The 27,222-nt window shown below is 49.7% G+C and overlaps 1 protein-coding gene across 6 annotated transcripts in view; it reads left to right on the top strand.

Moving 5' to 3' along the window:
• The first annotated feature begins 3,480 nt into the window (after positions 1-3,480).
• Positions 3,481-27,222, top strand: part of Bin1 (bridging integrator 1) — a 59,975-nt gene continuing 36,233 nt past the window's right edge. For 2 of the 6 annotated variants that reach the window (XM_090342981.1, XM_090342982.1), the window contains exon 1: positions 3,482-3,719. In XM_090342981.1, coding sequence (XP_090199107.1) covers positions 3,636-3,719 — 84 coding nt within the window. In that variant the 5' untranslated portion in view covers positions 3,482-3,635. Of the gene's footprint in view, positions 3,720-4,617; positions 4,693-27,222 lie in introns of those variants that run through there. The other 4 variants (XM_090342985.1, XM_090342984.1, XM_090342980.1 and 1 more) reach the window with 3 other exon arrangements.

The raw sequence follows: 27,222 nt of genomic DNA, 5'->3' as shown, positions 1-27,222 counted from the left end.
CTAAAGGCCTAATTCCTCTGAACATCTAAAATACTATTGATTAAAAACAAATTCCGGGTCCAGGAGTGTGGCCTAGTGGTAGAGTTCTTGCCTAGCATGCATGAAGCCCTGGGTTAGATTCTTCAATACCACATATACAGAAAAAATGAGAAGTCGTGCTGTGGCCCAAGTGGTAGAGCAAGCAAACAAATAAGCAAACCAGCATCATTTCTTCAAGCAGGCCTGCTCTGAATCTGAGCTTTTTCTATTCTATTTTATGTGGTTTCCTGCATAATGTCCTGTAGAAATGAGTTTGCTCATTTCACCTTATGTTTCATTTCAGTCTTTGTTTTACTATTTTCATTAACATACCACATATAATTTATTTGGACCCTCTTCAGATCCTCGTTCTTTCTCTCATTTCTCCTCCTCCCTTCTGCTATTTCCTCCTTTTTTTTTTCTTTGTACATGTACTGGGGCTTGAATTTGGGGCCTGGATGCTGTTCTTTGTTTTTTGCTTAGCCAAGTGTTCTACCAATGGAGCTACAGTTCTGCTTCCAGTTTAGGGGGTCTAATTGGAGATGAGAATCTCACGGACTTTCCTGCATGGGTTGGCTTTGAGCTTTGATTGTCAGATCTTAGCCTTGGAGGAGCTAGGATTATAGGCTTGAGCCACAGACACCAGGGTGACAGTCCCCATTCACACTTGTGTCCCATCATCATCATCATCATCATCATCATCATCATCATCATCATCATCATTGGTGTAATAGATCTCTCTGTCTCTTTGTCTTTCTGTCTCTGTCTCTTTCTTTTTTTGTGTGTCAGTCCTGGGGCTTGAATTATCCTTGGGGTTTCTCAAGGCTAGAACTCTACCACTTGAGCCGCAACACCACTTCTGGCTTTTTCTATATATGTGGTACAGAGGAATTGAACCTGGGTCTTCGTGCATGGTAGGCAAGCACTCTACCTCTAGGCCAAACTCCTGGTTCCTAATAGATCTCTTTTTAAAGTACATTTCTATCTAATGACAAAAAAAGTATGTAGTTCAAGCCTCACGACTGAACAACAACAACAAAAGAATATGTAACATTTTGAGAAATAAAAAAAGCAAGAAACAGAAAAACAACAAAAAGTGGTACCAAAGAATCACACCCGGGTCTTCATGCATGCTAGGCGAGCACTCTACCATTAGGCCAAACTCCCCGCCCAAGAATCACTTTCTTTTAAAATAAAGCTTTGGTTCTTTTTATGAAGGCAGTGTGTCAAATTACAGAATATTTAGGAAATGAAAGGGCAAAATCAAAATCAGCCAAACTAGCTTGACCCTAACACATCTATCTAAATCTTTTCTTGATGCATAGTTCCTCTGAGTAGTTGAGCCGGCACATTTAATTTACTGTCATATGGCTGTACAGACAGTTCAAGTAAACTGTCCTGTTTTCCCATCACTTAACACATTCTATTTCTATTTCTGCATAATCTCTGCAATGGTTGCTTTAAATGATTATACAATGGCCCCTCAGTTCCTGTGCTGTCATGGCTGACCTTGCCCTGCTAATAAACATTTTCTGTTGCTTTCAATTTTTCTGTCATTTTATTTTAAAACACCAAAGTCCGGCATAGCACGATGTCCCACTGGTCCAGGGGCTGACCGTAATAGGATCTGACATCTGCTCCTTTCTTATTTTTCTCTGAGGGGTGTTAGACAGAAATCCCTTTCAGAGGATGGTTGACAGTCATAAAACGAGGAGGAAAGAAACTGTGGGGGTGAAAGCATGCTGAACTTTTAGGAGAAAGCTGCATTAGAAAGCCAGGGCATTTGCAGGACTCCCAAATGAGACATGAGCTTAGGATAATATTTTGATGGAACATTTTCTGCTTATGCAGTGCTTTGCGTTTGTGAGGACTGGTTCTCTGCCTGTCATGTGTTTATCCAGGTGATTCTCAGTAGTGACTGGCTTCTGGGCCTCAGTCTATCTTTTTACTGAATAGAAGAACAAACAGGCCAGTATAGAGTGCAGAGTAGTCGATCTAACAGTAGCCAGAGGACACACAGGAGGTCCTTCTAGAAAAGAGAAAGAGGAGGCCTGTGTGAATTCAAGCTGGATCTTTCATTTCCGGGCCTCAAGTTGCTGCTTGTCCACCGAGCAAGGTGAGGGTCTGACAGGGACCTTGTTCCTGTATGACTCTTTTGTCCCCAGGTAGCCTCTGCTCCTCTGAATGTTGTGGCAATCCTACAAATGACAGCCGCTGGCTTCTGTCTATGTACTAGGCAGGGGCCCTGGGAGATGAAGCAATGTGCCTCCAGCAGCCTGCACTTCTGTTCAGCATAGGGCTAATCTTCTAAGTCACTTCCAAGGCATCCACGTTCCCCAGCGTCCTTCCACCCCTGATAGGTTTTTGGGTGTTGTTCATACCATTACAATAGGCTTCCCCTTCCTGCCATTTTGTATTCCAAGATAAAAGGTATTTAGGGTAAAAATGGCATCTGTATTGAATATGCACAAGGTTTTCCTTGTTACAATTTCCTCAACAACACAGCTATTCAGAGCATTTGCATGTTTTATGTATTCTATGTCACCTAGAGATGAAAGTCCACAGGAAGATATACGCAAATACCATGTGTTTTTATAACATGAAACTTGAGCATCCACGAATTTCGTATCCACTGGGGTCCAGGACCTAATTGCCTTCCAGATATTGGAATTTATGATGTGTCCCTGGTTTGTTCTCAGAGCCTCTCCCCTAATAACGAAGAGAGAAGGAATTCAGGAGATGACGATGCAGCGGCAGCATTCAGGATTCAGGGTTCAGGAGACCCGTGGTTTGTGCACCGAGGTCTCCTGCCAGGCCTCGGTAAAACAGGACTCACAGTGACCTCCCAGGGCTGTCTGGACGCCACATGAGAAAATGCAGATGAAGTCGCTTAGCCCAGTGCTAGGCACACGCGAAGTGCGCTGCCGTGGGAGGTGGTTGTTACGATAATTACACGCTAACTAGAAAAACCAAAACTAGCAACTCGGAAAAGACAGGGAGACGCCCCGGGGCGGGAGTCGGAGTCAGGGCGCCGGCTGGCGGAAGGTCTGGGCTTCTCCAGGGCTGCACACATCTCCCTCACGTTCTCCTCGATGTCCACCCGCTTCCCTTGGCTTTGGGGAGGTGACTAGGAGGAGGACCCGGCTCGTGCTGGCCTCGGAATCAGGGCCGCCGGGCGAGTCTCCGGCACTGGGCGGCGTCCCCGGCGTCGGCGGAGCCCGGCTGGGCGCAGCCCCGGGCGCCCGCCCCGCACGTGCCGTCCTCTCCCGGAGCGCTCTGCGGGCGCCCGCCCCAGGACTGGCCCTTTAAAAGGCAGGGTCTTGTCCCGAGGGGGCGGGTCGGGGGCGCTGACCGCGGCCCGGGGCCCGCCCCTGCTCCCGGTCCTCCCCCCACCCCTCGGTCCTCCCTCCCACAGTCCCCGCGTCGTGCGCTCGCTCGCTGGCTCGCCGGGCGCACGCTCCGCCTCCGCCTCCGCCAGTCGGCTGGGCTGTCTGGTGCGCGGCGTGGAGCGGGAGCCCGGAGCCGGACGCGCGGCTGGGGCTGGGGGCTGGGAGCGCGGTGCGCACGGCCTCCCGGTGCGAGATCCGCGCCCGTCACCGGGCGAGGCGGTCGCCGCGATGGCCGAGATGGGCAGCAAGGGGGTGACGGCGGGGAAGATCGCCAGCAACGTGCAGAAGAAGCTCACCCGTGCACAGGAGAAGGTGAGCGAGCCGTGGCCCCGGCCACCTGTCCCCTTGCACCCAGGCTCCGGCCCTGTCACCTCCGTGCGACGGTTGCCCAGGGGGGCCCGGGCGGTGTCCCCCTGCACCGCGGACGCCTCCCCGGGTTCGCGCCCCCCGTCTCCACACCGGGTCTCCGGTGGGGCGGGCGCCGCGGTCCCCCTCCCCCATCCCGGCCGCTTTGTATCGTCGCCGCTCCTCCGCGGAGTCGTGGCGGCCCACGTTCCGGGCGCCTCCGGGGCCAGTGGTCCCGGCTAGCCCGCCTCGGTGGCCCGGGGCTGGGAGGCTGGGAGACGAGGTGGCGACCCCCGTCCCGGGCAGTCCGGGCGGGGCCCGCGCCGGGGTGGTGGAAGGGAGCCTCTCTCAGCTCCGGGGCCATCCGCGCCCCGGACTCCCGGGGCGCCTTCCCCGCCCACCGGTGCCGGCGCCCGCGGTTCTGTCCTCCCCCCTCCGCTGCTTCTTCACCTTCGTTCCCCGCAGGCTGAAGGAGGGATCGGGTTTCCTTGGCGAGCGGTTCCTGCGGCCTGGAAGCTCGGGCCGGCGGCGGAGGGCTGCGCGCCCCCGCAGGAGGTCCCCCAGCCCCAGCTGGGGCTCCGCGTTTCCGGCGGCCGGCCGGGGAGGGGGTGGCGGCGCAGGCTTCGGGAGCCCCGGACTGGCGGGGTGGGAAGCTGGCCCCCGGGAGGGGCGTGGAGGGCGCTGCAGGAAACCCGAGCTCTCTTAGCCCAGAGTGACTCCCGGTTGGCGCGGGGGGAGGGGGAATGGAGCTTCCTGGGACACCCTGACTATGCAGGAAATACAGGGATTGGGGTGGGGGGTGGGAGGTGGGGGTGTCCTTCGGTCAGGTTTCTATCCCAAGATCACACAACACCTCTGCTTCATTGAATTGGATCACGCCAGCTGCTGACGCCACTTCCCCTGCCAATTCCGACTCTGAAATCTGAGATTGCAGGATCTGGTAGGGTAGACCCCTAAGTGTCCCTTGGAGGGCCTGGGTGGGGACCGGGGGAGGGGGATGGGAATAGGCGCGTCCCCCCCTCCCCCCTTTACTGGCTTTGTGGTTGTTTATAAACAGTGACTTTTGCAGCTGAGACCTGCAGCCTCCCTAAGGATGCAGCCACGTGATGGTGGTGGGGGGGTGGGGAGGAGACCTTTCCCTGCGTCTCCCTCACAGTCCTACTGCTCTTCCTTGTGGTTTCTGGCTGAGGAGGTGGGTAAGTGTGGAGGAAGCACTTTTCTCCCAGCTCCAGATCTGGCCAGATTTCCCCCCTCCCCCAACACACACACACACAGCAGAGGGAGAGATTAGAGCTTCACTAATAACTGGCTGGGGCTAGGAAGACTTCATACATCCAGCTTGTAGGGATAGCAGCACAGGCAGACCCTTGGTACTTATCTCCCTATGACTGGGTAATCTCAGTGGGTGCCTGGAGCCAACAGCCCTGGCCTAGGCCTATTTTCTTTCTCCTAAGGAGCAGGAGGAGGTGAGTGGAGAATCCACAGCTAGCTGAGACCAGCTCCCTGCCTCCAGCCCATAGATGCCCTCCTCCCTGCTCCTGGTGTGTCCGCTCTGCTTGGTTGCTGTGCCCCATCCTTGTATGTGGTCCACTATCCCTGGCCCACCAAGCTATCATCCCTAGCTCTTCAATCCCTCTTTGTGGCCTTGGACAGTTGGCTGACAGCTGGTGGGATATGGATGGCGTTGGCTGTCAGTTAGCTGGCCTGAACTTCATGGAACTGCAGTTGCCTAGTGTCACAGCTGCTTTCTCATGGGCAATAGTTAGGGACCCTCCTACCATGGCAAGCCAGGGCAACATGACAGGCATTCTGGATCTCTTTGAAAATTGCCTACCTTCCATCTCCTCCCTCCTTGGCCAGTTTCTCCTGTTCCCAGGAAGCCTATGTTTCCCCACCCTTCCTCTTTGGGTCTGCCTTCTTAGAATCTGCAATTGTCACAGTCTGGGGATACTAAGGGCTGCTTTCTTAGCATCTTGTTTGCTCAGTACCTGTCCAATTCCTATTGCTAATGGGACCTCAGTCCTGCATCTTAAAAGCAGTCCTGATGTTCTACCCATCTTGCCTTGGTCCAGTCTGTTAGTTTCTGCTTCCAAGTTGTCACAGGAGAGCATTTTTTGACCAAGGAGAGAAGAAGCTTTCATAGAAGGCTTGGAGAACGTTTAGTGGAAGACCCAGAAAACATTCATGGGAAAGAAGTGTTCTCATCCTTTTATCTTTTTCTGCTTTCCTATCGAACTAGATTTCTACTTAGCTCAAACCTATACTGAGACTCAGAGGGTGAAGCATGGCCAACGGCACATGGTCAAGGGTGCCACAGATCTAGGTCTTGTGTCCCTCCATGGATCCTAGGTAGTTACCCAGTGATCCTTCTGCTTCTCACTCTGGTCTCGGTAGGACCATGCATGTGTACTTAGGGCTTGCGCTTGCACCTGTCCCTAAGTGGGGGCTTAGTGAATGGTTATGAACAAAGGAGGGCATTTGGGGCTTTGGCTTGGGAGGTGTGGCACAGGCCTGTGAGTGGATGTATTTGGGTTGTGTGCTAGTCCACTACTGTCCCTTGTTCATCTCCTGCCTGGACAGTTGCTGAGTGCCTCATCCTAGGCCCGGCCCCTCCCTTGCACCCTGTCTCAGGCAGCAAGCATGTGGCTCTGGTCTGTATAGTACTTCTTCTGGTAATGCCTCCTACTGCTTCTGAGGCCTCTCAGCTGCCTCTAGAGTACATGCCTGGAGCTCGGGCCTGTGGGTGCCATGAGATCATCTTCTTATTGCGTTTGGCTCATTGGACCCTCTATAAATGACTGTGTCCATTTTTGGGCCTTAGAAGGGTGGCTAGGCAAAGCCAATTCAGGGTGGAGCCTGGATCAGATGACAGAGGATTAGAGGTTGGTGAGCTGGGCTCCTTGGGGGATGGAGTAGCTAGGGAGAAGGACAGCTGGGATGGGGAGGGGCTGGAATCTGGCCTATTGGCCCCAGAACTTCCCCAGCCCAGGAATCCTTGGGGGGTGAAGGGGGAGGGCTGTGGAAGAGATTCGGGGCCTTGTTCTGGTGGGTAGAGGCTGAGTATGAGAAGGCCCCATCAGAGGTGGGCGTGTGCACTTTGTCTCCCCCTGGACAGCTGTCTCTGAGCATGCTGGGAGTGCTGTAGGCTGGACAGTGGGAAGCAGCAGCTGGGAGGAGAGAGCCCAGGGCTGTCACTGCCCACCACAGTACTGACATGCTGAGCAGACCCAGTTAAGTAATGGGCAAGGCGTTTATTTATAGGCTCCTGACACAAGGCCCCGGAGTGCACCATGTTCCTCTGCCTGCTCAAGGTCTCCTCACGAAGCAGCAGCGTGAGCCTCCTCAGTTTGAGCTGGGCCTGTGCACAAAATCTATCCCTGTAGCCATTTTAAGAGTACCTGGGCTATTCCGAAGAACAGGGCTCATTGCTTTTTCAAAAGAGGGCCATCTAGGGTGCTGGCGTCACCACCTGTCTTCATGGAGCTAGGAACGCACCTGGATCCTGCTTGTATATGTGTCTCTCCTTCTTCCCAGGCTCCAGTCCAAATCTGTGGCCCTCCACCCATTTTCCATCCTCCTCTCTGACTTGACGGGTCTTAGAACTTTTCCTTGCTCCACCTTAGCCCTTGGGTCATCTCTACCACTGTGTATCTCTTAGGCTCTAAGCCTTTCTCTGTGAGCTATGCCAGACTTTGCTCTACCTTCTAGCCTGAGCTTTGCTTAGCTTTTTCACTCAAGGCTGGTGTCTACCACGGGCATCAATCAAACCTCTGCTTCTGACTAATGTAAGGTAGCTTATCTGCTTCTTTGGAGGGAGGGCTTCGAAGACATCTTCCTGTCAATGCAGTATATGGTGTCTATGAGGGATTTATTAGCATTTAACCTAGGTAGGTAGACCTGGGGAAGTTGAAAGGAAAGTCTCTGGACCTCCCCCTGAGTATCTGTGGGCCTGGGTAATTTAGAGGTTCGCTGGCTTGTGCAGGTAGAAGCCTGGCAATGGCTGCTATGTCCAGGGAGTCAGACCCCAGGGAGCCTTCTAGGGTTTAGGGAGGGAGAAGGAATCTGGGAGACCAGGTATGCGCCAGGTGTTCATGGGGAGATATAACAGTGAGGGTACCAGCTCCCAGAAAGAGAAGGGGTGGCTGGGCTGGAGACAGGCCACATTGACTGACTTCAGTAAATCGGAGCATCTTAGGAATTCTCTGAGAAGCCAAGGCTTGGGCTCTTCACAGATTATCCACCCAGGTGTCCTCTCACTTTCATTCTCAAGCACCTGATCTTGGCCTTGGCACTGGGTCACCTTGGCCTTCTGGTTCCTTACAAGTTGGGTGGTTGGGATAGAGGAAGGAGACTGCTTCCCAACCCTCCTCCTCCTGTACTCACATGGCTCTTCTGCCTTGAGATTGTAGAATCTCACCTACTGCCTTAGGTCTTGTGTCCTGCTCATTACCAAGAATAACAGAGAGTGATAGGGACTCTGTGTCCCCTGACTGGCAGAGGGAACTGAATTGAGATAATGATGGCTTCTCTTCATGTATGTGTTGGGCAAACGAAGTGTTTGACAGGTAGGTGCCTGGTGCATAACAAATGCTCACTAAATGCCAGCTGTGTGGGCAGACCAGCTCCACAGAGCATCACCCACAAATGTCCCTCTCTTCAGCTCTTGTCCCGGGGCGTGTCCATTACAGGTCTCTGTAGACAGCTAATCCCTGCTGAGCCCTTAGCTGATCAGGGCTTAGGATGTTGTCATAGCCCTGGGTCAAGCGTGTGTATGTTAATGTATGAGTGAGTGTGTGCTCTCTTTCTCTGTGCATATACATATATGGTATATATACTTGTACATATGATGTGTGTGTGTGTGTGTGTGTGTGTGTGTGTGTGTGTTGATCTGAAGAGGTAAAAGGCTAGGACTTGAATCATACTGTCTTGGGATGAATTTTGACTCTTATCACTTAGGTTTCCTTCCTCTCAAGTCTACTTTTCACCCCCATAAAGTGGTGATGGGGTTTGAGTATGCATTTATTTATCCTCACAAGCATTGGTGGGGATACGGGGGTGGGGGGTATAGAGCATAGCTCTGGCCCTGGCATCTGGTTGGAGAGCTGGTCAGCCCCCAGGTTGCTGTGGTGGCAGGTCATGAGAGGAATGGGGAAACAGGAGCAAGTGCTGTGTGTGAGACCTGTGTCGGGCTGAGGATTCAGCTTTGATCTTAGACGTGGGTCGGTAGTCTTCCAAGCTCCTGGTCTCCAGGTGAGAGGGCCCTCAGCAGAAGGGAGGGCTTTCTATTAGATGTTGGTACATTGTGGGTTTCTGCAGCTGCCTCTTGGCCAAGTCTCGTTTGGTACTGAAAATGTAAGAACAAGGGTACTTAACCCTAAAACCACTGTGACAGCATCAGCCTGGCCGATATGCAGGATAGTAGTGCAGGCTGGGCAGAGCTCTTTCCCATGATGGAGCATTTAGGAGGTGACACTGCTACGGAATTAAGAAGAAGGTGCCAAAGATGGATTAGACCGAAGATGGCCACCTGCAGGTTTGTACACTGAGCAGTGATTCCTGGACATGGAATGGCACATTGTGGAGAATTGGCAATGATTCCCTTCCCACACACTCTTAAAAAAAGAAAAAAAAAGGAAATGGTTCTGTGGCTCAAGTGGTAGAGCGCTAGCCTTGAGTTGAACTCAGGGACAATGCCCAGGCCCAGAGTTCAAGCCCCACAGTCAATGGAAAAAGTGTATGTGTATATGCATATGTATATTTATAATTTAGTTCTTTTGTCAGCTGTGGGGCTTAACTTTGAGGCCTTTTTTTGCTCAGGACCAGTGCTCTGCCACTTTGAGCCATGGTTTCTCTTCTTGTTTCTGGTGGTTACTTGGAGATAGAGTTTCACAGATTTTCCTGTGCTGCCTGGCTTTGAACCTCAGTCCTCAGAGCTTATTTGCCTGAGTAGTTCGGATTATAGGCGTGAGCTCCCAGTGCCTGGGTTCTAATTTATTTATGTATTTATTTTTTAATTACTGTTAAGTAGTTGTGCAAAGGGGATCCAATTTAATAAGTCCATTTATAAGTACACTGTATCTCGATTAATGTTATCCCTCTTTCCCAGCTCCATCAATATCTTCAAGTTATGCCTTCCCATACATTCCTCACTGTGGACCAATCAGGTTGGCTTCTCTGAGCCTCGGTTTCCTCTTCTGAAATGGGTTCTAATACCTGCCAAGCAAGGCCACAGTGAAGATGTAAAGAAAGGCTGTCAGCCTAGGCAGGGCCCTGGAGTCACCAGAGGAGCCAGCCTATGCTGTGCTCTATCCATGGGCGGGCCATGCCTCATGGGAAGGCCTGGCATCTGCCTTCTGCCCTGTCCCAGGAGGCTGCCACTTCCTAACAAGGCCACAGGGTTGTGCACATGCCAAGGACTGGCAGGGGTCAGGACTGGGGAAGCAAGAAGTGAAAGGCAGGCTCTTCCTGTCCCCAGGGAAGCTTTGTCAAACATTAACTAAATAATAATAGCCAAGGGTTATCACACACATACCTGCTATGGTTAACACTTCTGGACACAGGTGAGTCCCTTCCTAACTAGAAAACAGTGGTGTGACTCTTCCACAGACTGTCTGGGCCCATTGTCAGGGTGACCACTTCTTTTGTGGTTTGGCCTCAGGAGCAGTCCTTGGACATCAAGACTCTTCCCCTTTAATAAGACTTGGGGATCCCTTCATGTTCACTGGGTGTCTAGGTGGACCTGCACTTTGGCTTGTGTGGTAGACTGTGGGTGACTGAAGGTCTTGACTTTCCAGAAGGAATTACAGAACTTGTTCATGAATGCAAATGAAGATAGATAAAACTGAGTATATTTTCCCAAAGAATAAAAACTAAACTTATTTTATTTAAAGAACTAGTTTTAAATATTATTAAGGAATAGTACAAAGGGGTTTATAGTTCCATAGTCAGGTTATGAGTACAATGCCAAAGAAATATTCTTTATAAAGCAGGTGAGATTGATTGGAATACATTATAAATGTGGAAGTGCAGGAGTGAGGACTCTCCCTCCATTTAATCAGCATAAGCTAATAAAACCTTTTTATTTGAAAGGAAATATGTTTCCTTCTTCCATTTTGTATGTGTTGGTAGTAAGGCTAGAACTCAGGGCTTCAGACTCTCACTTGGCTTACTTGCTTATTGTGGGTGTCCTATCACTGGAGTCATACCTTCAGCCTGGTATTTTTTGCTAGTTAATTAGAGAGGGAGTCTAGAAAACTTTTCTGTTGGGCTGGCTTTGAACTGTGATCCTCAGCTCTCAAACAGTCCTTATTCTAAAATGATATCCTGTCTACTTTTGCTTCAGTATTTTGCTACAATATTTATTTTATGAAATTATGGTGATGTTGGATGTTTAAAAATATTCTTAGGGAGGAGATAGCCTTACTGCCAATCATTCACATAGGGGAGACTTCCTGATGTGGGTCCCCTGCACTTATTTCTTCTTAGCCCACCCTGTGATGGAGGGCAGAGCCCTGCTCTCTGCAGTCACTGGGACATCCTCATCTCCAGCTTGGCACGCTGTAGGTACTATGGGTACATAGTCATCTTTTGATATCTTGCAGATACGAAAATCCTCCAATGTTCCATAAATTGTATACTTTTTTTTTCTTTTTTACCAGTTCTGGGCCTTGAACTCAGGGCCTGAGCACTGTCTCTGGGCTTTCTCAAGGCCAGAGCTCTACCACTTGAGCCACAGCACCACTTCCAGCTTTTTTCTATGTGTATGGTACCAACGAATTGAACCTGAGTCTTCGTGAATGCACTGTACCACTAGACCAAAATCCCAGACCATAAATTGTATGCTTTATCTCTAGTGACCTTATATGACTGTGATGAATGTAGTTGTCATTCTATATTGTTTAGGGCACAATGATGAGAAAAAGATTCTACCTGTTCAGACACAATTTTTCCTTTTGAATATTTCCCATGTACATTGTGTTGAGTCTACAGATGCGAATACAGCAGGCACAGCACACAACTTCTTTAGGCAGAGGAATACAGTGCTAATGACTGGCAGAGGCCTCAGAAACACTGACTTTCAGGATGTGAGGGGGAGGGATACTGTAGTGGTAGGATTTAGATTGGGGTTAGATTAGAGTGTGATTCTACTCTGAGGTGATCCAGTCTCCCTCCCTGCCCCCCTCCTCCTCAGTTAGGTAGAAAGTGTGATAAGTAGGCAGCTCAGGGCTATGATAGGGCTCCCATTGACTGTGTGTTTGGTGCTGAGGAATGGGGTTCATGTGGCTGGCCAAGGGCCTGCTGGGAAGGCCTGCCTGGATTTAGGCCAGCTGACAAAAAGGGCTTGGCTTAGGTCCCCTGCAGAGGGTTGTCCCCTAAGTGATAGCTATTGGGGTGTATCCTCTAGGGATTGGGGATTCATTGTGACTTGCTGAAGCTGAGATGTCACTGTTACAGCCCCTGAGCCTCTGCTTGCAGACAGTGCCCTCAGATTGTTTGTAGGGCCTCTTTTCTCCTTTCCCTGGGGCTGTACCTTTACCGAGTCCCTGACCCAGATCCCGAGTGTCAGAGCAGATGGGGTGGGATTGGAGGCACAGCACAGGGTGGGGGAGGGGGACCTTCCAGCCTGCAGGGACTTGGCTTGGTACTGCTGGAGAACGTCCTGGGTATCCCTGGGAATGGTTTGCTGTGCTTCCTGTATGCCTCCGGAGAACACTGAGCTACTGACTCCCCCTTCTGCAGCTTGCGTGACTCCCCCCTCTGCAGCTTGCGTGAGGGCTGCGGGTGGCTGAGCTGGGGGGCTGGGGGAGTGAGTGGGTGGTGCAGGCGGCAGCTGCCTCAGGAGGCAGGGGAGGAATTCCGCCTGCTACACCTTCCAGAATACTGCAGGCTCCTCTCCTCAGAGCCTCCTGAAACCTTGTCTAGGCACTGCCCCTTGCTCTGTTGGTTGAATTAGACACCCTGGAGAATTGCAGTTCCCTTGGGCAGGGGCCATGATAATTTTATAATCTCATCAGTCCTTTCGTGGAAGGCACCCGTGTAGACAAGATGCTGATTTGCTGGTGCTTATCCTGAGCAGAGATGGGGTTTCCTGTCTGTCTCTGCCCTCTACCTCACACACAGTGCCTACCCCAGGTCTGGGGGCCCAAGTGGCTGTGCACCAGGTCAGGCCTCATACTCCTTCATCAAGGTGGAGCCCATACTCTCAAGGTCTATTCATGGGGCTTAGAAATTGTGTATTGGAGTTGGAGTAGGGTGAGGGTTGAATCTGATTAGATTAGAAAATCAGCTGTGAGCAGGCCATAGGTAGAACCTATGTCTCCAGGTCACATTAGGTAGGTCAGGCTATTTGTTCCCTGAACCAGGCTCCTTTGGTCTCCCAGTTTTGGTTCAACTGTCTAGGTTGTGGATACTCAGACTGGGAAAGACAGTCAACCTCTGATCCTCAAGAGAATGTGCCTGGACTACCCATTTCCCAGAAGACACAGGGTCTGGGACAGGGTGAGATAACTAATCTAGAGGCTACCTATTAGCCTTGGGGCAACACGGGTCTTGTGATATTTGCTGTTGGAGGGGCTGGTGGACACAGCATCTTCTAAGTGTCTGTCACATGCATGCCTGATTCTGTGTTTCATGGTCCAGCAAGACGAGGTCCAAAGAAGGTGACACTGATGGGCTGGACAGCAGGTGGGTCAGCTGGGAGGGCTATCTGTGAGTCTATCCTCCCTAGAGTTGCCCCCTAGGGGGCTGTTATTGGCCCAGGAGGGCATGGAGCATGCATCCCTTTCTCCTGGGTCAGAGGTCGAAGAGGACACTCAGAGATCAAGTGGTCCTGCAGCTGCAGGGCACCTCTAGTTGAGGCATAGACTACTAATGAGGTTATTGGGGTTCCTACTGTGGCCTGTGGCCAGGAGTTTTGCTGGGCCTTCAGGGCTGGAGCGGGGATGGAGTGACAGGAGAGTTTCTGCCAGCCCAACCCATTTTTCCAACAGCTGTGGTTGCTTTTTTTGGACCCTTTGCTCAGCTCTCCCTCTCCCTATGGCTGTGGTCAAGATGTTTGAGCCCTGGCTGAGTCTGGGCTCACCACTGAGCCCTGGGGTCTGAGCTTGTACCCTAGAGACCTGAGACTACCACTAGAGGATCTATACATCCCATTTCTATACATCCTGCTCAATATGGCTGCTTTTTTTCAGTCCCAAGATGATGTGAGCTCTCTTTTTCTATGTCACCCAAAGCATGGGTCACTAACTGAGGAACTAGACACAAGGGCTGGGGTTGATGGGGTGCTGACCTGGACCCAGGACCACTGGCAGGTGGACAAGGACAGGGGAGAATGAGTAAGAAGAAGAGGAAGGAAGCTGAGAAGCACCTCTAAGGGAACTAGTGGCTTTAACTTCCTAAGAAACAGGGAACTGTCCTGTGGCCTGGACAAGTTTCTTAGCATCTCTGAGTTTCTTCCGGTAAAAGTGGGAGAGTAAGAGAGTTCCTGCCCCAGGAGTGTGTGTGAGGGTGAATTCATTCTGATCCTACTACCTGGTAGAGGGTGGGAGAGCTTGAGCCAGGCCTTGGCAGCCTACAGTCACATACCTTGTAGCTTCGAGTCTTTAGATTGTGTGTGTGAGACAAGGTTCTGGAGACTGAACCGTAATAACCTTTCTAAGGTGTGTGTGTGTCTTTGTATAGACTGAAAGAGCTAAATTGGGAGGTGGTGGTATCACCTCCCCAAGGAGGGAAGTTAGTTCCCCTTAGTTGGATCTGATTGAATGGAGGGGAGACCATAATTCCTGGTGCAAGGGGCCAGTTGAGGGCAAGAATTCATTCATCATTTATTCATTCAGTGAATAAGAACATGGAGGCTTGAGGAAGCTCTGTGATTTTCTCTTTCTTGAGCCTCCTTTTACATTGGCCTGGCTGCTGTTTCCTTCCCAGATTTCCAGAAGTGAGGAGGGAGGAAGGGGAGTAACTATTAATGAGCAATTACCAGCATTTGGCTTCAATGTTTGAAGATGAAAGCTGGGTGTGGGTTGTGTTTGTCACTGAGCAGCTGGTATGGATTTGGGGAATGGAGGCAGAAATGCTGGCTGATTGCAGGCTAGACCTGCAGTGGAGAAGGTGACCCTACAGGCCTGAGGCCTAGGACTGTGTTAGGGGTTTTCCATGTGGCTTCAGGATCCCCCAGGAACTCCAGGAGAGAGGTGGGGTGTTTCAGGAATCAAGAGCTCCAGAGAGGTTAGGGGTAGATAGGAAGAAACCTGGTCTGATGGAGGTCCCAGAATCCTCAATGTGGTGGGGAGTATCGTACTTAGATATACACCCACCACCTCCCAAGAAGAAAGAACTGGGAGGCATTAGCAGCCTGGGAGGCAACCTATGGACACATTTACAGCAAAGATTATGAGATGATCTTGTTCTAAACTGAGAGACTATCCACAATTAATTGGATCATTTGCTGACCCTGGAACAGGACCCAAATATTGTTCTTTTTCTGAAATAGAGACGCTAAACTAAGCCAAGAATGCATTTTCTTGGTGTCCCCTCTTCCCTTCAAGGACTCAATGAAGCAGTGTGTCCTGGAAGCAGGCCTGGCTGAGCTGGAAAGTCACCTCGTGTCCTGTCCAAGTTGGCCAGCTGTCTCTGTCCTCTTGGTTGAGTGAACTTGGGGGGTCTGGAGGAGGCTGCAGTTTAGGGGTTCCTAGCCCTTTCTGAGAATTTTCTTCGATTAATTAGGGCTGATGGCAGGTTGGCCTGGGGCAGATTGCAGAAGCATCCCTTTGAAGACTTGTGGGTTGTATGGCCTGAGTGAGGGTGGGAGACTGTGCTTGCAGAGAGATAGAGCCTCTGCCCTCAAGGATCACCCTTCCCACTGCTGCTCTAGGAGGCCACTCCTAATCCTTCAGTGGTTCCTCCTCAGAACTCCCAGCTCTGAGTTACTATCTTGATTCTTCTTGAGTTTCTGCAGTGGTCCCAGGTTCTTGCTCTTGCTCTGCCTCTTCTTTGCCCATTGTTAAACCCTCCTGGTTTCTCCTGGCTTCCTCTGGGCTTCTGTAAGAGGAGACAAAGCCTGCTATGTATCTCTGTTCTTTGCGTGGGTACACTGCAGGGGTAAGGGACAGGGAAGTGTGACAAAGTTAGACAAAGTGGACTGAGCGAGTTTTGAGACTTGGAGGCGTAGCTCAAATTCCAGCTCTGTATCTCCTGAGTCTTCTGACCTTGTACACGTTGCTTGTCCCCGGTGAGCTCCTGACTTCCTGTTTGGGAAATGGGGGTAATATCTATGGGAGGGTGTCCATCAGGATTTAGTGGGGGAACCAGTCTCTCACAGTTGAGATACTGAAGGCTGAGGACTCAGCTCTGCTTTGGGGCAAGAAGTAGTGCCTCAGGCTGACATCAGTCCACTGTGTGTGACTTCTTGACCATCATGCCACGGGGAAGTTCAAGAAAGCTGAGGCCAGGCAGAAGACTCAAAGGACAGGCTTGGCTCTGTGTGTGGGGGGTCCTATTAGGGGGCCTTTGCCACCTCTCTCTGAAGTTAGCACTTCATCCCATCTTCTGGAGTCTTTGAAGGAGGCAGCCATTCAGTTCCTGTTACCGTCCTGTGAAGTCAGTAGGACCAGATGAATGGCTCAGAGAGCAGGATCTGCAAAGTCACACAGCCTGCCAGAGCCTCTCCCTTCCCCACCCCACTGCATCTTGTGGAGGTGGGGGTGGTGACTTCTCCCATCCCCTTCATCCCTTTCAGTCTCCTTGCTTCAGCAGTGGCTGTCCTGCCAGCCAGCACAGGGATGCTGAGACAGCAGGATGAGGTTGAGAGAAGCCACTCTTCTCCCCTGGACATTCAGCCCCACAGCCAGGACCAGGGATGGGTGGGGTACGGAAGGGGGGATGGGTTATGGTGTGGAGAGAGGATATCAGGGTGGCATGAAGAGGGTAGGAGCCAGCAAAGGCTACCAGGCGATTCCTTCATAATGAGTGTTGTGTGTGTGTGTGTGTGTGTGTGTGTGTGTGTGTGTGTGTGTGTGTGTGCAAGCGCGTGGTTTGAACTCTGGGTCTCCCGCTCTTATTAGGCTTCTGTCCTCAAGGCTGGGGTTTTGCCACTTGAGTTACAACTCTGTTTCACATTCAACTTTTTGCTAGTTCACTGGAGATATCACTCTGATGGACTTTTCTACCCAGGGTGTCTTTGAGCCTCAGTCATCAAATTTCAGGATCCCAAGTAGTTATGATGACAGGCATGAGTCATATGTACCCGGTGTGTGTGTGTGTGTGTGTGTGTGTGTGTGTGTGTGTGCGCATGCGTGCACCCAGGTTGGCTTCAAACTGTGATTCTCTGAATCTCAGCCTCATAAAAATTACAGATGTAAATCATCTGTTCCTTTTTTTTTCCCTTTTAATTTTATTGGAGAAATAGGGATTCAAACTCAGGGCCTCAGTCTCACTAGGCTGACCTATTACCCCTTGAGCCATACCCCCCAGCCTTCTTTGTTCTATCATGCTTTTCTTCCCTCTACTGCTTACTCTCTGACCCCACCCATCCTGTGACTTCCCAGTTGTCCTTGGGCCTCCACTTCTAGACTGCTGAGATCAAAGGCAGTGGGACTAGAGCAGGATAGCCCAGGACGGAAGCAAGAGGCCCTGTGCCTTGGCTTTGGTGATAGGGCCTTGGACCATGTGGCTTCATGTTTCCCAAAGGAACAGAGGGGTCTACTATCATACTCACCTAAGTGGGAGCTATTTGAAGCCTACTCTGGACATTTCACTCCAAAAACACAATGACAAAAACACAGGTAATACTCGAAATAATAGCATGGAAGTAAGCATATGGTACATCTATTAGGTCTTATTCAGCAGTTCCTGTGCATGGGGTAGAAACCCAGGCCTCTGGTGAATCGGTGAATAACTGGTCATACATCTAGATCAAGCCTCTATGATAGGAACTGACATGAAACCAGCTGAGGGCTTTCAGAATGACCAGTGAGCCTTTATACCTGGGCTGGAGTCAGGCAAGGATGCTTGGAAGAGGTGACAGTGCTAGGGAGGTAGGGCTTCCTGGTAAGGGTGCTAGGGTGCCTGTAGAATGGTGGCTTATTACTTCGTCACCAGACTTACACCTGTGCTTGTTTTGGAGGCTGCTGACAGGCCCTGCTCCTGATCTCCCTGGGTCCTGAGCTCTGATACGGCCCTGGCCACTGCTCAGCTTCTTCCTAAGTCCAGCATGGAGGAGCAGGTCCACCCCCTCCCGCTCACTCCTGTTCATGCCCGGAATCCTGGCTAGGCTGAGAATAGCATTGGGCCTATGTGAGGACATAGGTGGGGCAGCTCAGCTGATGTCTCAGGACAGATGGGCAGGGCCGGGGCCAAGGATGTGTGTGGACATGGAAATCCACAGCGTGCCCTGTTCTTCACAATTGTAGAGGACTGGGCGTGTCCTGGGTGCCCCCTCACATTCTGTCAGCTCCATCCATCTGCCATCTTTAGGCTGTGGTAGTGAGGCTGGACTATGGAGGGCTCAGCCAGGGCTTCTTGTAGTGGTCATTGCCTGGCCTACTTTGAGTGGAGGTCTGGCTGATCTACCCTGTGATCTTTTTAATAAAGGGGGGCAGGGATATGGTGCAGGGTGCCTGCAGAACTGTAGCCTTGAAGGCTGCCAGATAGAACTTGATTCGTTAGTATCTGTCCCCTTGAGGTAGACCCCCCCCCCCCCCCCCCCGCCATGAGTCATGGGGCTGGTGGTTCAGCAGCAACAGGTGCCACAGCAAGTGTGGGCTGGGTGTGGAGGGGCAGGATAGGGTGGGGACCAAGTGGGCTGGGTTGTTCAAGATTTCTGGCCTGAGTGGAAGGAATTCTAGTCTGGGTAGGGCCAAAGGCACAGAAATGGAACTGGTCACCATTCCATGTCAGGCCATTTTATTTACCCACCTATTCTTCATTCTGCACCCCCACATCCCCCCAGGAGAATTTTGGCTTCTTTTTATTGATAAGACCCAGTGGCTTAGACAGGTAGAGTTACTACCCAGGGATATACAGCCTTCACCTTCCCCTCCCCCAGCCAAGTCCCCAGTTACTCTAAGCTGGTCTGTACCCTGAGCTGTTTACCTGGCTGGGAGCGGTGGAGAGGCAGATGAGCACGGGAAATGGGGGCATCCCCATAGTGTTGGTCTCTGTGGACCTTGATCATGTGTTCTCACCTCATTTCATGGCATCCCTGGGTACTTTACCTCCCAGGTGTCCCTATCTGAGTGATGGCAGCTCCTTTCTTCTAGTTATTTAAACCTGGAATTCACTGCTCTCTCTTTTGTGGTCCTGTTTTTGTGTATGTCTTGTCATTTCTGGTCCTTGTCCTCACCTGTGTTGGCTTATGCCTGGGACACTGCAGTGGCTGCCTGTCCTGCTTTGCTGCAGCAAGATCAGGTTGTGGCTCAGAGTTCTCTAGGGCCCCTTGCTCTTTGCTGGATCTCTGTGCCATGTGCAGCCTGGCTACCAGGTCTGGTCGGTCTGGTCATGTCATGGTTGTAGGGTTTAAACACTGGTACCAGGCTCCTGGTTTCCCCCTTGTGACTGATCTGGGTGCTTTTAAGGCATTGCTGTGGGTTCTTTGTCTGCATTGTGGGCACAGAGTAGTAGTTCCTTTCTGAGGGGATTCATGAATCCTGTCAAAGGTTCAGCTCTAAACCTTGAGGACCCGTGAACACTCCTTGCCTATGTTGATATCAGGACCTTTACAGTGACTGCGTTGTCTCTAGCATGTTGTTCCTCTATGAGGCCTTTGTCCGCTCTTTCTTTAGGCTTCTGCCTAGATGTCATTTCCTGAACCCCTTCCTAAAAGTGGTTCTCCATTGCCTGCTCTATACCTTCCATGGCCTCCTAGGCTGTTGTTAAGCTATATACATACTCAAAATCTCTTCCTTTCCTAGCATTGGCCCCAAACCTTGGAGTCCTACAGAAGAGCATCAAGCACACAGTGGCCCCAAGGGCACGCTTACACTTTCCACCTACCAGCCCTTGGGAGTGGGGCCTTTTCACTGACTCTGGGCCACTGAATCTGGCAATGAGGGGTGAAATCAAGCAGGAGTCCTGGGGTGGTAAGAAGGGAGGGCAGGGGTGGAAGGCTGGCTGGGCATCCTTTCTTCTTTATGCTCACTGGGTCAATGGTCTCTGGGTTGGACCTGGCGGGGGTAGTTCTGAAGATGAAGGCCAATTACACCTACTCAGCTTTGGTGTTTCATACCTCTTGGCTGACCTCCCCAGTGTGTGTGTGTGTGTGTGTGTGTGTGTGTGTGTGTGTGTGTGTGTGTGTGTGTGTGTGTGTGTGTGTGCAGCACCCATAAGAACAATGGATTTGGAAGCCTAGAAGCCATGTACACAGTCAAGATCATCATATGTAATTACTGAGCCTCAATTTCCTCATTGTGGACCTTCTTCTGCAAGATTTAAAGAAGCTTTAGCTTCGGAATTCTTTGGGGGGAGCTACTGTCTTGTGCCCATCCACCCCACCAGCTCCTTTACGTGCACACATGGAGCCCTCTTCCCCATCCTGGCTCTGGCTCTGATGCCTCTGCCTCTGTGCTGGGCTCCTTAGGTCTCTCCAGTTCACTCTGTCCTCCTTTGGGGTTCTGATGGCTCTGGGAGGGATGAGGAACGAGGAGAGAGGCGCTGGCTTTCTAGTCCTCAGAGCCAACAGATCACCCTTTCGTGGAGTAGAAGTCTGTCCAGCTGAGGTGGTAGACCTGGGAAGGTGACCCTCTGACATCCTCTGCCCCACATTTCCCTTCCCTGCACCACCTTCTCCCTTCTTGAGGATGAGTTTAGGCTGCTTCCTTCAGCCCCAGCTAGATAGATACTTTCATTTCTGCCCCAGCCAGTCACATTTAGCATTTCAAGCTGCTGTTGGAGCTGACATAGGTGGTCAAGGGGTTCTCCAGTCATTTCAGGACATGAAAAAGGCCAGCCATTACTTTCTATTCTTGCCAATGTCTCACTAAGGAAAGGGCAAGTCACCAAAGAGGAAGGAAGGTGGCCATTCTAGAGTGACAGCCTCCCCAGAGAGGCCAGCTGGCTTCTGCAGTCTGCAGCCCTGGTGTCAGAGACAGCAGAAGACTTCTGAGGGCCAGGATTGGCTCAAAAGGCTGGTAGTCTCGTGGGTGGAGAAATGCTGGGAGCTTCCTGGGGAGAGGACAGTCAGGCAGCCAGGCTCAGGTGGCCAGCAGGAACCTGGACGTGTTTTTCTGGTTTTGTATTTCATTGCAAGAAAATCCCCGCAAATCATGCATTTCTAATCCACAACCGGTCTGTGTTGGTCACATCACAGCAATGTTTTCTTTGCTAATTAGATAGTCAGAATGCAGCAAGATAGGATGGGAATCATAGGCAGTGGACCCCACACCCACTGTCTGTTGCTCCTTGGCATCTGTTGATTTCCTGTTTGAGAAACACAAGATGAATTTGGGTTGGGGGTTTAACTAGCTTTAGGGACCTGGCTATTCCAACAGCGATTTCCTTAGGCCTCAGTCTCTTTATCTGTGTGGTGAGGTCAGCAATCACTCCTTCCCATGACCTAATGATATAAGGCCAGCTCTGGGAGCGATCATGCCTGGCATGGAGCACTTTGTGGAGCTGGGACCTACATGGCTTATATATAGTTGAGGAATGAAATGTGATAGGGAGGGGTCCCCCCACAGTGTGAGTCCTGAAGCCTATGTTTCCTGCCAGCCTGGGGAAGCAGGGGCTCTTGAGAATGGAGATAGGGGACCCTATCTGTTAGTTTCCCTTCCTCTGGGCTCCGTCCAGCTTTTCTTCCTCATTCTGGGTTTTTCTTCCCCTGCCCCACCTTGCCCAGGAAGCTTTGGGGCTTCCTGGTGGCTCCTGTCACTTTCCTCCTATGCCCAGGGGTGCCTGGAGGCAGAATTCCCTGCCAGGAGGAGCATCTACCATGAATGCTGCCCTGTCCTTCACTGCCTGGGACAAGAGATCAGAACCTTCTTGTCTCCTGGGATGACTGCTCTCTTTGGCTCATGCCGAGGGGCCTGTAGCTCTTTAGGGAAGCAGGACCTCATTGGAGTCCCTGTTTCTTTATGGCTATCTCTCTTGCTGACCAGGAACTAGCAGTGAGGTCTGCTTATGAGTCCTCATTTATCACCAGTAGAGCTGGAGCCTTGAACTGATCATTGCCACTGTGTAGGGACAAAGCCACTGACACTTCGTATGTGTTTCCAGAGACTCTGAGAAGGGACAGGCAGAGCTTTCTCTGGCTCTAGGGTACGGGGAAGGTGCTGCCCTTGGGCAGTCACTGGCCTGGGGCAGCAGCCACATCTCTGAGCCTCTCAGTAGTAGCTGGGAGGGCACTAGGTGCCTTCCTTGGCCCTGGCTGAAGTCACTTCCTCCTGTGTGCTTCTGACCCCTCCTTCCCATAATGGATCTGCCTCAGCCTTGTATATTCCTGAAATGAGGACAGAGAGGAAGGCTCCGGCAAGTGGCTCAGGTGTGACACAGCCCAAGAGAAGGTTGTGGTCAAGCCAGCCGGCATCTGCAAGCCCCTGTCCAAATCTTGCCAGGGCAGTCTTCTGATGCTGCTGCCTCAACCCAACGTAGCTATGGCACGTGTGTGTGTGTGTGTGTGTGTGTGTGTGTGTACGTACATATGTGTGGGTGTGCACATGAGGGTATGTATGTATATGTATGTGTATTCCACATCAGTCTTGGACAGATCTGACCAGTACTTGGTCATAGAGACCACAAAACCACAGAATCCTAGCCCCGTTTCTATTTAGCCTAGTTTTTCTTTTCTCTATGAAAATACCTCATTGCTCTGTAGCAATGAACTCACCCTACCTCTGCTAAGGGGAGTCAAGATTCCTCGTAGAAATGGCTGATTCCAGAGTGGAGGAAGGAGGGGGCCCTCCTGAGCCTAGAGCATCTTGTTCTAGAAATGAAGGAAGTACAGGAAGATTAATGAGGGCATAGCCATATTTGGCACATTCTATCATCTCAAAGAATGATGGAAATTGATAACATATTGAATGCAAAACAAAGGCTGGTGTTCATAGTGCTGGCTTTCTCACACTCCCTGCAAAGACCAGACTCCAGGGTTGGTGACAGAATGCCAGACACATGGGAAAGGCTGGATTCAGTGGGGTCTGGCACAGAAGGAAATGCATGTGCCCATCAGGGGACTTGAAGTGGATTACAATACTGTATTTCTGCGCTGGAGCCTTAAATTCTCTCGTTGAGTATTGATGGATACCCAGAGTATCAGGCAAAAAGTTGTTGGCCTTGGACATATACCACAGCAGCCTGATGATGACTAGTTACAAGAGAAAAGTTACCCTTATCTTAGGTGCTCTGTCAAACACAACTAAGACTGGGTGTCAGATTGAGTCTCACAGGCCCCAGCCTCCTGGGGGAGCAGTTGAAGAATTTAGTAGTTCTGTAGTACTATGGCTTAAACAGGGACCTTCACCTATATACCAGAAAAGGAATAATTAGAGTGTATGTGGTAGTTTCCCAAGGAACTATTCCCCCCCCCCCCCCCACACCTTCTTAAACAGTCAAGGGGCAAGAATTTTGGCCTAGGGATAGAGTGCCTGCCTCGCAAGCATGAAGACCCAGGTTTGATTTTTTTCCTTGGTACCACATATATAGAAAAAGCTCAAGTGGTACTGTGGCTCAAGTGGTAGAGCTCTAACCTTGAGAAAGTCCAACGACAGTGCTCAGGCCTTGAACTCTGAGCCCTGGGATTGGCAAACAAACAAACAAACAAACCGCACAACAAAACAGTCAAACTTACCAGTGGCTCATACTGATAATCCTAGTTACTCAGGAGTCTAAGATCAGAGGACCACGGTTCCAATCCAGCCCAGGCAGGAAAGTCCATCAGACTCTTATCTCCAATTAACCACCAAAAAATCTGGTAATGGAGCTGTAATTTAAATGGTATAACTCAGCAAAGTAGCTTAGGAACAGGGCCCAAGCCCTGAATTCAAGCCCCAAGACTGACACCAAACAAAAACTTTAGCCAAAATCAAGAGGTTGGTTGAGAGAATGCAGTGTGTATTTCCATATATTGCCTGCATGTATGGAAATGTCAGCCATGAATGTACAACTGCTATATGCCAACAAAAGAATCTTAAAAACATAAGATCATAGAGGGCAAAAATAAACCAAGTACCTGACAAATAGATGTGTGTGCTTGTGTGTGTGTGTGTGTGTGTGTGTGTGTGTGTGTGTGTGTGTGTGTGTGTAGGGGGGAGGCAATATGCTGGATTATAGGACCCAAGAAACACGGCTGTAAGGAGCAAAGTGTAAACCTCATTTGGATCCCTCATCAAAAAACAAACTGGACCAGGAATTTGGCTTAGTGATGGAGTGCTTGCCTAGCATGCATGAAGACCCAGGTTCAATTCCTCGGTACCACATACATAGAAAAAGCTGGAAATAGTGCTGTGGCTCAAATGATAGAGCTCTAGCCTTGAGAAAAGGCAAAGACAGTGCTCAGGCCCTGAGTTCAAGCCCTAGGACTGACAAAAACCACCACCACCACCAACAACAACAAAACCCCCAAACTGGCTGGGTGCTAGTGGCAAATGTTTGTAATCCTAGCTACTCAGGAGGCTGAGATCTGAGGACAGTTGTAATGGAAAGCCAGCCTGGGCAGAAAAGTCCATGAGACTCCTATTTCTAATTACTACCAAAAACTTGGAAGTGGAGGAGTGGCTCAAGTGATAAAGTGCCAACATGGAGCAAAACTAAGAGTCTTCAGGTCCTGAGTTCAAGCTTCAGCACAAGCAAGCAATAAACAAAAAAGGATAGGCAGGCACTCTAGCACTAGGTCATGCTCCCAGCCCTTTTCATTCTGTTTTGTGCTGGTAATGGGGCTTGAATTCAGGGCTGTTTGCTCTCCTGTGGCTTTTTTGCTCATGGTTAGTATTCTACCACATGTGCTACACCTCCACTTTCAGCTTTTCTGTGGTTAATTGGAGATAAAGAGTGTCAGCTTTTCTCTGGCTAGCTTTGAGATCTCAGCTCCTAAGTAGCAAGGTTGTGGCCTTTCAACCATTTTAAAAGAAGCCGGTTGCCTGTGGCTCGTCACTGTATATTCCTAGCTACTCAGGAGGCTGAGATCTGAGGACCTGTGGTTCAAAACCAGCCTGGCAGGAAAGTCTGTGAGATTCTTCAGTTAGCCACCAGAAAAGTGGGAAGCTGTAGCTCAAGTGGTAGGTGGTAGACTAGCCTTGAACATAGAGGCACAGCATTACCCTGAGTTCAAACCCTAGGAAAGCACTCTCTCTTTAGAAAGGATTTGAGAAGGGACTATGAAATGTGGAGGGAGTAATGGCTTTGAACTCCTCTCTGACCTCTCTGCCCCCCTTGCAGTACTACTTGGATTCCTGGTCACAGGGCCAAAGAAGAGAGTCAGTCTCCAGGGCCAGTATAGCCAGGAGAGAGGAATGCAGGGATCAGAGTAGCTTGTATGGGAGGGGAGGAGGTGGATGTAGGAGTTTGGAGGCTATGGGGCCTGGCAACAGTGCCTGAAGACTGGTTCTTGCATCTCTTTACTCCTGTAGCCCCAGCCTGTGGGCCCAGCAGTGAGACCTGAGCAAGAAGGTGGCTGTCAGAGGGTCTCATACCTCTTCCCTGTCTGAGGATCATCTTCCCACTATTCAGGCCTCTGTATGGTTGTGGCCTCCTGAATTTTGCATCTCTAGTCCCATCCCTGCAGGTATTGTAGCTGATTGACTTGCACTTTGTCTTCCTTGGAGGTCCTTTAGAGTCAGTTCCCATGATAAACCCCAACACAAAAATAGTGAGAGGGAGATTTTAATACTCTGCTCTCACCAGAGAACAGGTCAACCAAAAGCCTCTGAATTAAATGATACCATAACTCAAATGAACTTAACAGACATCTATGGAATATTCTACCTAACAATGACCCAATTCACATTCTTCTCAGCAGCTCATGGAACCTTCTCCAAAACTGACCATATCATAGGACACAAAGAACCTAAGCAAATAGATAACTCCTTGTATCCTATCTGATCACAGGGGAATCAACTAGTTCTCAGCAACAAAACATATTTCAGAAAATACTCAAACACATAGAGACTGAATAACACAACTGAATAACAACAGAAGAAATTAAGGGAGAAATTAGAAAGTTCTTACAATTCAATGAAAATGAAAACATCACAACAGAACTTCTGGGGCACAGCAAAAGCTGTGTCTAGGGGTAAGTTTATACTAAGCGCACATATAAAGAAAACAGACATATCTTAAGTAAATAACCTCATGATACAATTAAAACTGTTAGAAACACAAGAGCAAACCAAACCCCTAACAACTAAATGAAGAGAGATAGAGAAGATTAGGACCAAAATTAATGAATAGAGACGTAAACTATACATAAAATTGATGAAACAAAAAGCTGGGTTTTGGAAAAAAATTAATGAAAGTGACAGGCCACTAGTGAGATTGACAAAGAAAAACGAAGAGATGAGATTCAAATCAACAAAATCAGAGATGTCACAGCAAATATTACAACAAACACCCAAGAAATCTGAATGATTATAAAGGACTCCTTTCAAAACCTGTACTCAAAAAAGAGGGAAAGTCTAAGCAGAAACTGAAAAATTTCTAGAGGCATACAAACGGCCTAATCTGAACCAAAAAGATGCAAACCAGTTAAATAGGCCAATAACACGCACTGAGATGAAAACAGAAGTAATCAGAAGTCTTCCAACAAGGAAAAGCCCAGGCCCAGATGGATTCACCACTGAATTCTATAAGAATTTTAAAGATGAACTAACACCAATACTCCTTAAGCTTTTCTGTGAAATAGAGGGAGCAATTCCAAATTCTTTCTATGAAGCCAATATCACACTCATCCCCAAGCTGGGATCCAACAAAAAAAGAACTACAGACCAGTTTCTCTGATGAACACAGATGCAAAGCTCTTCAATAAAATAGTAGCCAACAGGATCCAGAAACAAAAAGAAAAAAAAATCATACATTAAGCCCAAGTAGGCTTCATCCCACAGATGCAAGGCTGATTTAACATATGTAGATCATAAATGTAATTCACCACATCAATAGAGCCAAAGACGAGAATCACATGATCATCTCAATAGATACAGAAAAGGGCCTTCTACAAAATACAACATCCATTCATATTAAAAGCTTTGATGAAGTTAGAAATAGAAGTCACATTCGTTAAAGTAATAAAAGCTATATTTGGCAGATGAACAGCCAACATCATACTGAAAAGGGAAAAACTAAAACCATTTCTTCCCAAATCAGGAACAAATTAGGAACTCTCTCCTCTCCTCTTCAGTATAGTTCCAGAATTCTTAGCCAGAGCAATAAGGCAAGAAAAGGACAGAAAAGGAATTCACATAAGGAAAGAAGAAATCCAACTATTCCTATCTACAGTTTTCATAATGTCATACCTAAAGTATTCCAGCCCCCAAACAAACAAAAACCCTTC

This window comes from Megascapheus bottae, chromosome 12 (assembly GCF_031878675.1).
Source record: "Megascapheus bottae isolate mThoBot1 chromosome 12, mThoBot2.hap1, whole genome shotgun sequence".
Classification (NCBI taxonomy): domain Eukaryota; kingdom Metazoa; phylum Chordata; class Mammalia; order Rodentia; family Geomyidae; genus Megascapheus; species Megascapheus bottae.
The sequence above is the reverse complement of the archived record's forward strand: the minus strand, read 5'-3'. Positions and strand labels throughout refer to the sequence as shown.